General features: G+C 51.7%; 2 protein-coding genes across 3 annotated transcripts in view; one reads left to right on the plus strand and one right to left on the minus strand.

The window, feature by feature from the left end:
• The window catches only part of SYMPK (symplekin), a 50,819-nt gene extending 45,533 nt beyond the window's left edge, over window positions 1–5,286 (minus strand). The window contains exon 1 of the mRNA XM_011975125.1: window positions 5,057–5,286. The gene's annotated coding sequence lies outside the window, so the exon portion shown is untranslated. The remainder of the gene's footprint in view (window positions 1–5,056) is intronic.
• A 671-nt stretch (window positions 5,287–5,957) lies between these two features.
• On the plus strand, window positions 5,958–15,923 carry FOXA3 (forkhead box A3). 2 transcript variants are annotated; one of them, XM_011975128.1, is made up of 2 exons: window positions 5,958–6,160; window positions 14,207–15,923. In XM_011975128.1, the coding sequence occupies exon 2, from the start codon at window positions 14,237–14,239 to the stop codon at window positions 15,188–15,190; it is 954 nt and encodes a 317-aa protein (XP_011830518.1). In that variant the 5' UTR covers window positions 5,958–6,160; window positions 14,207–14,236; the 3' UTR covers window positions 15,191–15,923. The 2 variants fall into 2 exon arrangements, with proteins under 2 accessions (XP_011830518.1, XP_011830517.1); XM_011975127.1 differs by lacking the exon at window positions 5,958–6,160 and adding an exon at window positions 6,229–6,494.
• The last annotated feature ends 615 nt before the right edge of the window (window positions 15,924–16,538 follow it).

Raw genomic sequence — 16,538 nt, forward strand, 5'->3', positions numbered from 1 at the left:
TTTTTTTTTTTTTTTTAGACAGAGTCTCGCTCTGTCTCCCAGGCTGGAGTGCGGTGGCTCGAACTCCACTCACTGCAAGCTCCGCCTCCCGGGTTCACGCCATTCTCCTGCCTCAGCCTCCCGTGTGGGTGGGACTACAGGCGCCCGCCACCACGTGCAGCTAATTTTTGTATTTTTAGTAGAGACGCGGTTTCACCGTGTTAGTCAGGATGGTCTCGATCTCCTGACCTCGTGATCCGCCCATCTCGGCCTCCCAAAGTGCTGGGATTACAGGCTTGAGCCACCGCGCCCGGCCAATGATACATTTTTTAAAAGGAACTACACAATAGCTAGTCACAGTAGTATCACATGATAGGTGTCCGCTGAATGAATGATGAGCCAACAGCCTCCTCCCTAGTTTCCCTGCTGCCTGTCACCCACTATCTTGCAAAGAGTCAGGGCCAATGTCCCCACGAAGGTCTACAAGACCTTCTGGCATGTGGCCTGTTCTTCCTCTGACTGCCTCTCCCCGAGCTCTCTGCTCCACTCACTCTGGCCTCCTTGCTGTCCCGTGAACATGCCCAACATGCCCCTTCCTTGAAGACTCTGTGCCTCTCTTCCTTCTGCCTGGAATATTCCTCCTCCTAGATATCAGCACAACTCCTTCCCTCTTCATTTCCTTCAGGACTCCACTCACATGTCTCTGCAGTAAGGCCTTCCCCGATGACCGTATTTCAAATTTCATCTCCCTCTCGATCTCCATCTGTGTTGCTTTTTCTCCACAGCATTTATCATCATCGCATACTACATATTTATAAGTTCCACGAGGACAGTGATTTATCTATTTGAAATCATTTTTTGGTAGAGACGGAGTTTTGCCATGTTGCCCAGGCTGGTCTTGAACTCCTGTGCTCAAGCAATCCACCCTCCTTGGCCTCCCAAAGTGCTTGGGATTAACAGGTCTGAGCCATCGCCCCCCAGCCTAGAACAGTGACTTTGTTTCTTCACTTTTTATATTCCCAGCATGGAAGAGTGCTTGGCACCTAGCAGGTGCTCAATAAACATCTGCTGAATGAATGAACACTACTGCCAAACAGCCTCCCCAATCACTGGGTTCGGTATTCCTGCCCTTTCACTCTTGAATCCTCGAAAATTAAAAGCTATACTTGTTCTACTCTTTCCCCCTTTCTCACTACTGCACTTAACAAGTCTTTTTTTTTTTTTTTTTTTTAAAGGCATGGTGTGGTGGCTCACTCCTGTAATCCCAGCACTTTAGGGGGCCACAGTGAGCAGCTCAGTTGAGGTCAGGAGTTCAAGACCAGCCTGGCCAACATGGCAAAACCCAGTGTATACTAAAAATACAAAAAAATTAGTTGGGCATGGTGATGCATGCCTGTAATCCCAGCTACTTGGGAGGCTGAGGCACGAGAATTACCTGAACCAGGGAGGCAGAGGTTGCGGCGAGCCGAGCCGTGATTGCACCACTGCACTCCAGCCTGCATGACAGAGCAAGACTCTGTCTCAAAAAAAAAAAGGAAAGAAAAGAAAAATAGGATGGGTATAGTGGCTCACAGTTGTAAACCCAGCATTTGGTAGGTCTAGGTGGGAGGATGGCTTGAGGCCAGGAGTTCAGGACTAGACTAGGCCTAAAAACTAAAAAAGAAGGCCAGGTGCAGTGGTTCACACCTATAATCGCAACATTTTGGGAGGCTGAAGCAGGAGGATTACTTGAGGCCAGGAGTTTGAAACCAGCCTGGGCAATGCAGTGAGATCCCATCTCTAGACACATGCACAATTAGCTGGGCATCAAGATCATGCCAGTGCACTTCAGCCTAGGAGACACAGAAAGACTCCATCTCAAAAAACAAAAAAAAAATTGGCCAGGCATATTGCCATGAACCTTTAGTCCCAGCTACTCTGGAGGCTAAGGTGGAAAGACTGTTTGAGCCTGGTTGTACTGAAGTATGACTGGGCCACCGTACTCCAGCCAACAGAGCATGGATCTGATGAACCTCTTTCCAAAAAAAAGAAAAGAAAAGGCCAGGCGCGGTGGCTCACGCCTGTAATCCCAGCACTTTGGGAGGCCGAGACGGGCGGATCACAAGGTCAGGAGATCCAGATCATCCTGGCTAACACGGTGAAACTCCGTCTCTACTAAAAATACAAAAAATTAGCCGGGCGTGGTAGCGGGCGCCTATAGTCCCAGCTACTCGGGAGGCTGAGGCAGGAGAATGGCGTGAACCCAGAAGGTGGAGCTTGCAGTGAGCCGAGATGGGGCACTGCACTCCAGCCTGGGTGACAGAGCAAAGACTCCGTCTCAAAAAAAAAAAAAAAAAAAAAGAAAAGAAAAGAAAAATAATCAGTTAATATATGTTGAACACAGCCGGCCACGGAGGCTCAAGCCTGTAATCCCAGCACTTTGGGAGGCCAAGGCGGGTGGATCACCCAAGATCAGCAGTTCGAGATCAGCCTGGCCAACATGGTGAAACCCCATCTCTACTAAAAATACAAAAAAATTAACCAGACATGGTGGCGGGCACATGTAATCCTAGCTACTCAAGAGGTTGAGGCAGGAGAATCGCTTGAACCTGGGAGGTGAAGGTTACAGTGAGCCGAGGTCACATCATTGCACTCCAGCCTGGGCAACAAGAGTGAAACTCCATCTCAAATTAAAAAAAAGAAAAAAAAAAAAAATATATATATAGAGAGAGAGAGAGAGAAAACACTTAACATGTGCTGAGCACAATTCTAATATATACATATTAACTCATTTAAACCTCAAACACCAAGGTTTAAATAAATTAATATGTATATATTAGAATTAATATACATGAGTTAGGTTTATGTTTTTGTTTTTTGAGACAGGGTATCACTCTGTTGCCCAGGCTGGAGTGCAGTGCCGCAATCTCAGCTCACCGCAATCTCTGCCTCCCAGGCTCACGTGATCCTCCTACCTCACTTTCCCAAGTAGCTGAGACTACAGGCGAATGCCCAGGTAATTTTTGTACTTTCTGTAGAGAAGAGTTTTGCCATGTCGCCCAGGCTGAGAGTTACTATTTTTAATCTTCATGTTACAGATGAGGAAACTGAAGACCAAGGAAGTAAAGTGACCTGATCAAAGGCACACAGCTTTTAAGAGGCAGAGCCAGCAGCAAGGTTGCATATCTTCCTTACCACTATGCTACAGTACTGTTTATCCGAAAGGAATTGTTTTTCACCCCCAGGTCTGTTTACGTAAGCCAAGGATCCTGGCCACCAAACAACCGGCAGTATGCCATCCCCAGTCAAAACATAAAAAACAGGCTGGGCGAGGTGGCTCACGCCTGTAATCCCAACCCCACTGTACTCCAGCCTGGGCCACAGAGTGGGACTCTGCCTCAAAAAAGAAAAACAAAACCCCATAATAAACATTTCCACTTTTTTCATGATAATACATCCAGATCAACCAAATTATTTTACTGTTTCATTCTTACTGATTTTTGGTTTATGATTTTTTTTTTTTTAAACACATATATAAAATTCTCCTGCAGGAGCTAGATTTTATGCAAAAAAAGGAAAAGAAAAACCCATATATACATATTTCCCTTTCTTTTACAAAAAGAGTGGACATAGGGCCGGGAGCGGTGACTTACGCTTGTAATCCCAGCACTTTGGGAGGCCGAGGCAGGTGGATCACGAGGTCAGGAGCTCAAGACCAGCCTGACCAACATGGTGAAACCCCATCTTTACTAAAAATACAAAAATTAGCCGGGGGTAGCGGTATGTGTCTGTAATCCCAGCTACTCAGGAGGCTAAGGCAGGAGAATTGCTTGAACCTGGAAGGCAGAGGTTGCAGTGAGCTGAGATCACTTGAGGTCAGGAGTTCAAGACCAGACTGGCCAACACAGTGAAACCCTGTCTCTACTAAAAATATAAAAATTACCTGGGTGTGGTGGGGCACGTTTGTAATACCAGCTACTCGGGAGGCTGAGGCAGGAGAATCACTTGAACTAGGGAGGTGGAGGCTGCAGTGAACTGAGATCGTGCCAGCATGAGCGACAGAGTGAGACCCCGTCTCAAAAAAAAAAAAAAAAAAAGCACACACAATAAACACTAACCTCCACTTCACTTGTTTTCCCTTAATATATGTTGGCGACCACTATATCAGTGTATAGAGATTCTCATCATTTCCTTTTATCTACCTCATTCCTTTTTAGAGTTGCATAGTATTTTCTTATGTGGATGTATTACAGTTTCTTTCAGCCAATCTTCTTATTTAAGAACATTTGGGATGCGTGTAGCCTTTTGCTGTGATGAACAGTATCACTGGTTCCTCTTTCCTCTCGATGTACTCATTAAGAAGTGGTACCCTGCCCCACTGCTACCCGGGAATCTGACGACTACCCTGTTTCCCCAGACTGGCTCTAGGAGTATCTTTTATTCCTTCAACCAACATTAGCTGGGCGTCTCCGGCGTGACTGGCGCTGTGCTGGGAACACAGTGGCGACAGAGACAAACCTAGTCCCTACCTTCATGAAACACACGGTCACAGACATCATAAAACAGCACACAGATAAGAGTCTGATAACAAACTAGAACACACGTGACATGAAGGAACAGAGACGGACAAGAGCATTTAACAGGCAGATTTCGGGATGGAGGGTAGGCAAGGAGGGCTTTGCAGAGGAAGTGACGTTAGTGCCGAGACTCGAAGGATGAATGGGAGTTGGCCAGGCCGAATGGGTAAAAGGATGTTGCGGGCAGAGCGGACAACCTGTGCAAAATCCCCGACGCGGGAAAGCGCATGGCAAGTTTAAGGAACCGAAAGGCCAGGGCGGCTGCGAGAGGTGGGGAAGAAGCAAAGAGGCCGAGTCGAAGCAGGCGAGGTCTGCGGGGCGGACGCACCCGGAGGGCCACGTTGGAACTTTGCCTCGAGGGCACTAGGGAGCCAAGGAAGGGTCCCGAGCAGGGGAAGAAACATGGGTCGCGAAAGCCACTCCTCCCCTCTCCCCACGGCGACCCCCTCCCCGCCCGCGCCCCTGCTTCTTTAGGCGCTTCCTCCCTTCGTCTCTGGGCCCAAACGCCGCCTCCCGCTCACCGCGGCTCTGGCCTCCGTTCCCCTCGCGCCCCCTCAGCAGCGCCTCTTCCTAGACTCCGCCACCGCCGCCGCCATCTTCCGTTCGTCGCCGGGAACTGTGCGCACGCGCCCCACACCCAGGGCCGCCGGGAAATGGAGTCCAGAGCACAGTCCGACCCCGCCCATGCCTCGTCCCGTGAGAGCGGCCTTCTGCCCGCCTCCTTACTACGGCGAGCGGCCCCTTCATTTCCGGTTTGGGGCGCTAGGCCTTCTGGGAAATGTAGTCCCCTCGGGGGCACAGGGAGGATAGGGAACTAGAGCATTCTGGGAAATGGAGTTCTCAATAGTGCTGAGTCCCTGGACGGCTGGCTGGTCTTGGAGAGTGGGGAGTTCGGGCAGCGAAGCTCCTGGGTCTTTGAGGGGAGGTGGTCTGTTGCCCTAATGGGGTCTGCGGTGAGGCCCCGATCCCCTCCACCTTTGTTCTTAACTCTTTCAACAGTCTGAAGCATTTCTTTTTATTTTCTTTTGGAGACGGAGTCTCGCTCTCTCGCCCAGGCTGGACCGCAGCGGCCCGATCTCGGCTCACTGCAACCACCGCTTCCCAGGTTCAAACGATTCTCCTGCCTCAGCCTCCCGAATAGCTGGGATTACAGACACGCACCATCACGCCTAGCTAGTTTTTGTAAGAGATGGGGTTTCACCCTGTTGGCCAGGCTGGTCTCAAACTCCTGACCTCAAGTGATTCGCCCGCCCGCCTCGGCGTCCCACAGTGCTGGAATTACAGGCGTGAGCCACCGCGCCCGGTCAAGTCTGAAGCATTTCTAGCCGTCGGAAGTCTCAGTCTTCCTGTCTGTCGAATGGGGATGTGATTTCGGAGACCTCTTAAGGGTCCTTATAGTCGCATAGTGGCCCTAGCGCTCTGATTCCCCTTTCTTCCGCGACGGTCATGCAGGGCTCTGGCTCTTCGTCCTCTCATGTCGAGATGATGAAACCCCCTGAGGTAGAAAGGCTCCAGAGTTCTGCCCTCGGGGCCCTTGGTATCTGCAGCGTCTCTGCCGCCTGCTCCCTCACTCCTGAATCACCCCCAGCTGTCGCGTCCCGGGACTTAGGTCCCCGGCGCCTGAGGTCTGTCTCCTGGCGATCCCGCAGGGGGCGCCCCAGTCCGAGCGCGCCGCCCTCGGGGAGGCGGGAGGGGAGCCCGGGGCGGGCGAGGGCGGGGGTGTCCCGGCTATAAAGCGTGGCCGCCTCCCGCGGCGCTCGGGACAGCCGTACCCCGGGCGGTCGGACGGGCGGGCGCCGGTGGGAGCTCGGGCCGTGCCCGCGGAGAGATCCAGAGCGCTCCGTTCCCCCGGGGCCGGAGCGGGGGCGGGTGGGGGCACAAGCCCGGGGGATGCTGGGCTCGGTGAAGATGGAGGCCCATGACCTGGCCGAGTGGAGCTACTACCCGGAGGCGGGCGAGGTGTGTCCTCGGGGATGGCGGAGCGGGAAGTGGGGGGCAGGTATCGGGGTGTGGGCTCACATGGAGCAGGGACTGGTTGTGGGTTCAAATGGGGGCAAAGGCGTCTAGTTGGGCAGCCGAGGAACTGGGAACACGGAGACCAGGTGTGGAAGTCAGGGACCCGGGACGAGGCATGGATGGGAGCGCTGTTTGGGCAGCCTCGCCGCGGCCGGGGCTTGAAAATGGAAGTCAGTAGAATTTAGCCAAGGGTCGGGTCACACCTTAAACGTGGGAGCCAGGTGTTGGGGCCCCAAAAAGCAAGGGATTTATATGAACAAACCAAAGATAGGAATTAGAGTTCCATGGTAGGGGACAGACTGGGGGGTTTCAGGATGTGAGGTTCAAAGTTGGAGGGAAAGAAAGACTAAAAGATGGAGGAGGAGTCACCATTAAGGGAAGACTGAGGTGGGAGCTCAGGGCCAGCACACAGTGCTAAAGAACTGGGGTTCGGGGTAAGGATCAGCTGGTAATCTAAGGTAGGGTCAGAAATGGGGATTGGTGCTCAGGGGTAAGAGATGGGGGTGCTCAGAGATGAAGCTTCGTTTTGGGAGGTGAAACAACAGGTGGCTTAGGGTTGGGCATCTGAGAGCAGAAGATGTGGCCATTCACATTGGCAGGAGAGGGGCCGATCTTCTCCATCCCCCCACAATCCCTACCCATGACCCTCAGCAGGGACTCCCCAAATCAGAAGATGGAGAGTTTTAGATTGTGCACCTTCCCCTGCTCCCCGGCAAACCAGCAACCTCCAGCTATTGCTAAAATTCCCATCCAGTCTCACCTCAGACAAGGCTTCCCTGGAGTAGGGGGTGGGGGCATAGTCTTCATTCCCTCACCCGGACAGACAGAAAGTCCTTCCTCAAGTCTGACCCCCATTCCTCGTGCTGCAACGACCCCTGCACCTTAGCTACCTCACTCTATAATCAACGTTGTGAGGTTGTGGGGGCTGGGGGTTGGGGTCTCGGTCTGAGAATTATGGGGGTCTGGACACTTGGACTTCTAACCTGGAAGGGGACTGTGGACTTGAGATGGGGTGTGGGGCAGGAATGGCTGGGTTCTCCAAGGAGTCAAGATCTGGTGGCTGTGGGGCCCCCAGCATGCCTGAGTCTTGAGTCTGGGGCTTGAAACTGTAGGGTGGGACTCCTGGATCCCCAGGCCTTCAGGGCTTGGCAGGGTGCCTGGGAGGGGCCAGTCCTAGGTTTGGGGAGGTGTGAGGTGCACGTGGGGTGAGGCAGGGCCAACTGGGGAAGGGATTGGGAGTGTTGAGAGGTGGAGGCAGGGTGACTGGAGGTATCAGTTGTGAGATGGGGAAGGCAGAGACCCAGGTGGGAAATGGAGGGTTCCAGGCAGCGGGGGTGATCCCAGCTGGGCCTCTGGAGAACTCAGTCTGGGGACCTGATTTAAGGGAACCGACTACAGACCAATTGTACAAACCAACTACAGTTGTTTTGGGGGCACATCTTAAGTAAATGATGGGGGTCTAGGCAGGAAGAATTGATATTTGGGGCACAGTCCGGATAGATCCAAGTTTAGAGGACAATTTGTATGGAAATTGTGTCAGAAATTGAAGGATAGCTGGCACAGTGGCTCACACTTGTAATCCCAGCACTTTGGGAGGTCAAAGTGGGAGGATCTCTTGAGCCCAGGAGTTCCAGGCCAGCCTGGGAAACATAGGGAGACCCTGTCTTTACAAAAAAAAAATTTTTTTTAATTACTCAGGCATGCCTATAGTCTAAGCTACTTGGTTGGGAGGCTGAGGTGGGAGGATCACTTGAGGCTGGGAGTTCGAGCTGCCGGGAGCTGTGATGGTATCACAGCACTCCAGCCTGGGTGACAGAATGAGACCCTATCTCAAAAAATAATAATAATAGTAGTAGAGGTACAGTCTGGAGGTAATCAGCATTTTGGGGAATATTTTGGAAGAGGCAATATTTAGAGGAATGGAAATGGTTAGGTGATACTGTCTGAGGCTCTCCCGAGCCTTCCCATCAAATGAGCCCACCTCTTCCCCTTGGGTCAGAACAATGGGGAGAGAAATATCTACACTCAGCCAGCAACTGAGAGCTGAGAGGGTCCCCAAACCACTTGTTGCACCCTCCCGCTGGGGTGACTCAGCTTGCTGTCTGGAAGGAACTTGGAAAGTTACCATCCCGGGATATCCCTGTTGGTCTCAGGTTCTTGCAGATTAGCTGGTCTAGCTGCACCCCTGTTTTAGAGGTAGTAACTCTGAAACCCCACACACAGAACACTGGGGTCCTGGGTTGAGTCTGGGACTAGAAACTTGGCTTCTGGCTTCACACTGCCTTCCTCTGCTCCCTGTCACACCCTTCTCCAGAGACAATAAGGAAATGAAAGAGGAGAAATTCCAGTCTCCTGGTGTGGGGGTGCAGGTCCCCCAAGGGCTTCCCCCCAATCTCAGCCCCACCCTGGCAGGGGAGATCCGGTTCAGACCCGGACACCAGGGGTTCATCCCAGCCCCGGGGCGTGGGAAAGCCTAGGGTGGATTAGAGCAGCTGGAGTGCTTGAGGTCGGACCTTAAGGAGGACTTCCGGGTGGGTGGGGAGCCAGGAAGGAGGGCCCTGGGGTCCCTATCTGTCTTACTGTGCAATACCAGAGAGCCTGACTGGGTTGGAGAAATGGGGGATGGGGGTACAGGAGGATTTGGAAACTCTGTGGACCCCTCTAATCCATAACCTTCTCACTCCATCTCTTTTCTTTTTCTGGGGAGGGGACCCGAAGCCACCAACCGGGGGAGAGATTGCATGGGGGAAGGGAGTAACTGTGGCTGCAATTTTACTGTGAGACTTGGGGTGAGGAGGAGTGGATTCATTGAAGGGAAGGGGGGAGATAGATAGATAGATAGATAGATAGATAAATGCTTGGATAGATGGATGGATAGATAGATTGATAGGAAGATGGTGGCTGGGCACAGTGGCTCATGACTGTAATCCTAGCACTTTGGGAGGCCGAAGAGGGTGGATCACTTGAGGTCAGGAGTTCAAGACCAGCCTGGCCAACATGGTGAAACACCGTCTCTACTAAAAATACAAAAATTAGCTGGGCGTGGTGGCGCATGCCTATAATCCCAGTTACTTGGGAGATTGAGACAGGAAAATCGCTTGAACCCTGGAGGCAGAGGTTGCAGTGAGCCAAGATGGAGTCACTGCACTCCAGCCTGGGTGACAGAGTGAGACTCTATCTCAAAAAAAAAAAAAAAAGACAAGAAGATGGGCTGAAGGAGGAAGACAGGTGGGAGTTGGGGGTGGGAGGGGAGTGGGGTAGAGTCGGGTAGTGAGAGAGAGTGCCAGGGAAGGGAGAAAGAGATGGAAGGCTGGGGAGAGAGATAGGCGCCAAGATGGAGGGGAAAGAAAGATGGGAGAGGACTCGGGAGGGGTGGGGGGTAGGGAGGAAGAGCAAAAGAGGTTAGGGAGGAGACAGAAGGGAAAACAATGCCGGGGTGGGGAGGGAGATGGGAGAGGGGAATGTGGGTACTGGTACTGAGACAGGTAACACAAAGGCAAAAATAGCCAACAGAGATTCAAAGAGACATGATGAAAGAGCTCCTTGGAGAGACATGAAAAGGAAAGTGTGGAGGATTTCTCCACTGGAACTTAGACTTAGGGTTGAGTTGGTTGCCCTCTCTCCCTGATTCCCTAAGCCACCCTGGCAAGACTCGTTTCTCCCTGGACCTTGTGACCTGCGGAAGCTGACAGTGGTAGGGCCAGACATGGTGGCTCATGGCTGTAATCTCAACACTTTGGGAGGCCGAGGCGGGAGGATCACCTGAGGTCAGGAATTCGAGACTAGCCTGACCAACATGGTGAAACCCTGTCTTTATTAAAAATACAAAAATTAGCCGAGTGTTGTGGTGCCTGCCTGTAATCCCAGCTACTCAGGAGGCTGAGGCAGGAGAATCGCTTGAACCTGGGAGGCAGAGGTTGCAGTGAGCTGAGATGGCACCACAGCACTCCAGCCTGGGCGATGGAGTGAGACTCTGTCCCAAAAAAAAAGAAAAAAAAGCTTACAGTGGCAGGAGACTAGGCGGTATCCAGTTAACTCACATTTGGTGGCTCTAGCCAGTGCTACATATAGCAGCATTCCCCCAACCCGCGCAGTGCCATGAGACCCCAGGCCTCAGAGGAGGCAGTGGGGAAAGGTCCAGATAGAGGATAGGGCAGAGAGGATGGGAGATAGTGGTTGAGAAGGGATAGGTAGATACAAAGAAAGAAACAACCTTCTAGCATGCCTATGTTTTCCTGGCATGTTCTCTTCACTGTTGTGTTCCTGCTAGACTGGTAGCACCACGAGGGCAGGCATTTCTGTCTTAGTCCCTGCTTTTATTTTATTTTATGATTATTATTTTTTGAGATGGAGTCTTGCTCTGTTGCCCAGGCTGGAGTGCAGTGGCGCGATCTCGGCTCACCGCAACCTCTGCCTCCTGCGTTCAAGCAATTATCCTGCCTCAGCCTCCCTAGTAGCTGGGATTGCAGGCATGTGCCACCACGTCCGGCTAATTTTGTATTTTTAGTAGAGACGGGGTTTCTCCCTGTTGGTCAGGCTGGTCTTGAACTCCCGACCTCAAGCAATCCGCCCACCTCAGCCTCCCAAAGTGCTGGGATTACAGGCGTGAGCCACCGCACCTCGCCTAGTCACTGCGTTTATAGCGTGACCTGGAACAGGTCTGGAGCCAGACTGCCTGGTTGCAGAATCCCAGTTCTGCCCCCATTCTTGCTGTGTGACCCCAACAACCTCTCTGGGCCTCAGCTAGCTCAGCTGTAAAATGGGCATCATCATAACACCTCCTCCCATAGTACGGTTGTCAAGATTAAAGGAGACCATTCTTGTGAAGTGCCTGGAACAGCGCCTGGCACAGAGCAGCTAACTGATAAATATTGGTTGAATGAATGAAAGAATATACAGAGGGTTACTTAGAAAGGCATTGCAATATCTAACATGTTCCATTGACCTAGGATCCTCCTTTATCCCCCATTTGAACATTTCCAAAAATGGGATGCATTTTACAGTCAGTGGTGTCCAATGATTTTAACTGTTTTTCCCGTTTGTATTAATACATAAAGTTATGCTGCAGCTTCCAGAGAAGTCTTAGATTTGAAGATATATAGTAAATAGATAAATAATATTAGGTTGAAAAGTGATTTGTGATATTCAAACACTTTTATGTATAAATACAGTAATTTTTAATTTTTATTTATTTATTTATTTATTTATTTATTTATTTGAGACAGAGTCTTGCTCTGTCGCCCAGGCTGGAGTGCAGTGATGCAATCTTGGCTCACTGCAACCTCCACCTCCTGGGTTCAAGCAGTTCTGCCGTAGCCTCCTGAATAGCTGGGACTATAGGCGAGTGCCACCATACCCTGCTGTTTTTTGTATTTTTAGTAGAGACAGGGTTTCGCCATGTTGGCCAGGCTGGTCTCGAACTCCTGACCTCAAGTGATCCGCCTGCCTCAGCCTCCCCAAGTGCTGGGATTACAGGTGTGAGCCACCATGCCTGGCCTAAATACAGTAATTTTATAAGCTAAAAGATTGAAAAGAGCTACACATATATGTTAGATTATCACAGTTATAATAACTGTTTTTTGTTTGTTTGTTTGTTTGTTTTTGAGACGGAGTCTCACTCTGTCGCCTAGGCTGGAGTGCAGTGGCGTGATCTCAGCTCACTGCAAGCTCCGCCTCCTGGGTTCATGCCATTCTCCTGCCTCAGCCTCCCGAGTAGCTGGGACTACAGGCGCCCGCCACCTCGCCCAGCTAATTTTGTTTTGGTATTTTTAGTAGAGACGGGGTTTCGCCGTGTTAGCCAAGATGGTCTCGATCTCCTGACCTCGTGATCCGCCTGGCTTGGCCTCCCAAAGTGGTAGGATGACAGGCATGAGCCACTGCGCCTGGCCTATAATAACTCTTTATGATTACTAAAATTGAGAACTGCTGATTTACCTAATAAACCAGCAGTTATTAAATTTTTTGGTCTCAGGACTCTGCACCCTTGTTTTTTTTTTTTTTTTGGTTTTGTTTTTGAGATGCAGTCTTGCTCTGTTGCCCTGGCTGGAGTGCAAACGGTGCGATCTCATCTCAGCTCACTGCAGCCTCAGACTCCTGGGCTCAAGCAATCCTCCTGCCTCAACCTCCTGAGTAGCTGGGATTACAGGCGTGTGCCACGATGCCTGGCTGATTTTTGTATTTTTGGTACAGACAGGGTTTTCCCATGTTGCCAGGCTGGTCTTGAACTCCTGACCTCAAGTGATCCACTCTCCTCAGCTCCCAAAGTCCTGGGATTACTTTGGGAGGCTGAGGCAGGAGGATTACTTGAGACCAGAAGTTTGAGAACAGCCTGGGCAATGTGGTGAATCCCTGTCTCTACTAAAAATACAAAAAAATTAGCTGGGTGTGCAGTGCATGCCCGTAATTCCAGCCACTTGGGAGGCTGAGACATAATAGCTTGAACTTGGGAGGTGGAGGTTGCAGTGAGCCAAGATTGAACCACTGCACTCCAGCCTGGGCAACAGAGTGAGACTCTGTCTCTAAATAAATAAATGATCCGGGTGTAGTGATGCCTGCCTGTAATCCCAGCTACTTAGGTGGCTGAGGCAGGAGGATCACTTGAGCCCCAGAGTTTGAGGCTACAGTGAGCTGTGACTGAACCACTGCACTTCAGCCTGAGTGACAGAGTGAGACCCTGTGGGAAAAAATTATTGAGGAGCCCAAACAGTTTCTGTTGATGCGGGTTATGTCTATCTACATTTACTGTATTTAAAATTAGAACTGAGAAATGTTAAAATCATGTATTAATTCACTTAAAAATAGCAATCATTTGTTAGTGTAAAAGCATTTCTATTAAAAGAACCAAATTTCAAAAAATTTAGTCAAAAGAGTGGCACTGTTTTCCATTTTTGCTAATCAAGTTTGACCCAGTGGAAGACAGCTAGATTCTCCTGTCTGCTTCTGTATTCTCTCTGTTGAAATATCAACACCCTCTGGAAAACTCCACTGTACACTTCATGAGAAAGAGAGTGAAAAGGGCTAATAATAACTTAGGATTGTGGGTACGGTGGCTTACGCCTGTAATCTTAGCACTTGGGGGATGCCGAGGTGGGTGGATCACGAGGTCAGGAGTTCAAGACCAGCCTGGCCAACATGGAGAAACCCCGTCTCTACTAAAAATACAAAAAAAAAGCTGGCGTGGTGGCGCACACCTGTAATCCCAGCTGCTCTGGAGGCGGAGGCAGGAGAATCAGTTGAGCCCAGCAGGCGGAGGTTGCATTGAGGCGAGATCGTGCCACTGCACTCCAGCCTGGGCGACACAGCAAGACTCTGCCTCGAAAAAAAAAAAATACTATTATTTTGAAAATAGTTTTGACTTCGTGGACATCCTCAAAGGGTTTCAGAGACTCCCCTGGGTGTCCCAAACCCTGGAGAATCACTTAAAGGATAACCTTGAGTGTATGGGAGCATGGTGGGTAGGAAAGTGGGGAGCAGAAAGGGCATGTCTAGGGAGTGAGGAGAGACCTTTAGAGACCGCATTCTACAGATAGAGGTGATGATGGAAGGGATTTGTAGAGGATGCAAGATGGACGACAGACGGATGTGCAGTGGGTCCTGGGATCCTTCGCTGACCAGCAGAGTGGAACCCCACTGACCCCTTTCATCTTTCCCTCTAGGTCTACTCTCCGGTGACCCCAGTTCCCACCATGGCCCCCCTCAACTCCTACATGACCCTGAACCCTCTAAGCTCTCCCTATCCCCCTGGGGGGCTCCCTGCCTCCCCATTGCCCTCAGGACCCCTGGCACCCCCAGCACCTGCAGCACCCCTGGGGCCCACCTTCCCAGGCCTGGGTGCCAGTGGTGGCAGCAGCAGCTCAGGGTATGGGGCCCCGGGTCCTGGGCTGGTGCATGGGAAGGAGATGCCGAAGGGGTATCGGCGGCCCCTGGCACACGCCAAGCCACCGTATTCCTACATCTCGCTCATCACCATGGCCATCCAGCAGGCACCGGGCAAGATGCTGACCTTGAGTGAAATCTACCAGTGGATCATGGACCTCTTCCCTTACTACCGGGAGAATCAGCAGCGCTGGCAGAACTCCATTCGCCACTCGCTGTCTTTCAACGATTGCTTCGTCAAGGTGGCGCGCTCCCCAGACAAGCCTGGCAAGGGCTCCTACTGGGCCCTGCACCCCAGCTCAGGGAACATGTTTGAGAACGGTTGCTACCTGCGCCGCCAGAAGCGCTTCAAGCTGGAGGAGAAGGTGAAGAAAGGGGGCAGTGGAGCTGCTACCACCACTAGGAACGGGACAGGGTCTGCTGCCTCGACCACCACCCCCGTGGCCACGGTCACCTCCCCGCCCCAGCCCCCGCCTCCGGCCCCCGAGCCTGAGGCCCAGGGTGGGGAAGATGTGGGGGCTCTGGACTGTGGCTCACCCCCTTCCTCCACACCCTATTTCACTGGCCTGGAGCTCCCAGGGGAGCTGAAGCTAGACGCGCCCTACAACTTCAACCACCCTTTCTCCATCAACAACCTGATGTCAGAACAGACACCAGCGCCTCCCAAACTGGACGTGGGGTTTGGGGGCTACGGGGCTGAGGGTGGGGAGGCTGGAGTCTACTACCAGGGCCTTTATTCCCGCTCTCTGCTTAATGCATCCTAGCAGGGGCTGGGAACATGGTGGTGGGTATGGCTGGAGCTCATACCACAAAGCTCTTGGGGCCTGATCACTTCTGGTGACACTTTGCTTGTCCCGTTGGTTGACATCTGAGTGGGTCTATTACTGTGACGACTGCTGTCTCAGTGGGCATGGTGTTAATCCATTGGGTACTGTGATAACCACCATGGATACATTTTGGTGGCCCACTGGATACTGTGAGGACTGCTACATTGATGTTATTGGCTGATCCACTGCATGGTTTGATAGCCACCATCTTGGTTGGCCCTTTGGGTGTGATGGTGATAGCATTTCCATGACATCTTTTTTGGCCCCCCATTAGGTGCTGTGCTCACTTCTTTTTTGGTGTACTTCTTGGCACAGTAGGTGCCAAGTTGGCCACCATTCTGTGTAACACCTTTTGTGGCCCATTGGGTGCTTTGATGGACATCATACTGAGTAGGTGACAATGTCAGTGGGCCACCATGTGCCATGATGGCTGCTGCAGGCCCGTGTTGGCCATGTCGTCACCATTCTCTTTGGCATGGGTTGGGTAGGGGATGGCGGTGAGAATACTCCTTGGTTTTCTCTGAAGCCCACCCTTCCCCCCAGCTCTGGTCCAGGAGAAACCGGAAAAGGCTGGTTAGGGTATGGGGAATTTCTACTGAAGTCTGATTCTTGCCCGGGAAGCGGGGTACTGGCTGTGTTTAATCATTAAAGGCACCATGTCCGCCTCTTACTGAGTCTCTTTTCCTTGGCCAGTGGGCCCTGTGGGGCTTGAACACCTGAATGTGCGCTCCTCTGTCCCTTCTGCTTCCTGCCCCCAAGAGCTGGCTGCCTCTGGGGGAGGAGTTGGGGGAGGCATCGACCTGACCTTTGGCTCTTTGTTGTCCCTGACCCCAAGGACAGTTTGCTCACAGATAGCAGCCCCCGCAGCAGTGGGGCCAAAGCAGCAGGGGGAGGTGGCTCTGCAGTGACCAAGGCCATCTCCCCACCCCCACCTCCCAGACATACACACAGACCTCTACCTCTGAGGCTCTGGAAGCCTAATGGCCGAATAATCTTTGACTAAGCTGGGGAGGAGGAAAAAGGACAGATGAGGTGTCAATTCAATGACTGGAGATCGTGCACGTGTTGGAGTTTATCTGCGTGTGTGTGTGCGTGTGTGTGCTCTGTGTGTCATAGGATAGCACTATGCCTACTGGGGTCCTCATGGTCTACCACAGAGTGTTGTCTGTTGTCGGTATCCCTTGATTGTGTGGGTTTGTGTGTCTGTTCATACCCTGGTTATGTGCTTACTTGTCCCGGGTGGTTGGGAATATCAGACTCTTGTGTATGTTTTTTTTTTTTTTTT

Source organism: Mandrillus leucophaeus, unplaced genomic scaffold, assembly GCF_000951045.1.
Source record: "Mandrillus leucophaeus isolate KB7577 unplaced genomic scaffold, Mleu.le_1.0 Scaffold151, whole genome shotgun sequence".
NCBI lineage: Eukaryota > Metazoa > Chordata > Mammalia > Primates > Cercopithecidae > Mandrillus > Mandrillus leucophaeus.

Bases quoted from the DNA above. Each gene is read 5' to 3' on its own strand.
- FOXA3 (XM_011975127.1), top strand. From the start codon at position 6,426: ATGCTGGGCTCGGTGAAGATGGAGGCCCATGACCTGGCCGAGTGGAGC. The intron at 6,495-14,206 runs GTGTGTCCTCGG...CTTTCCCTCTAG, and splicing joins ACTACCCGGAGGCGGGCGAG to GTCTACTCTCCGGTGACCCC.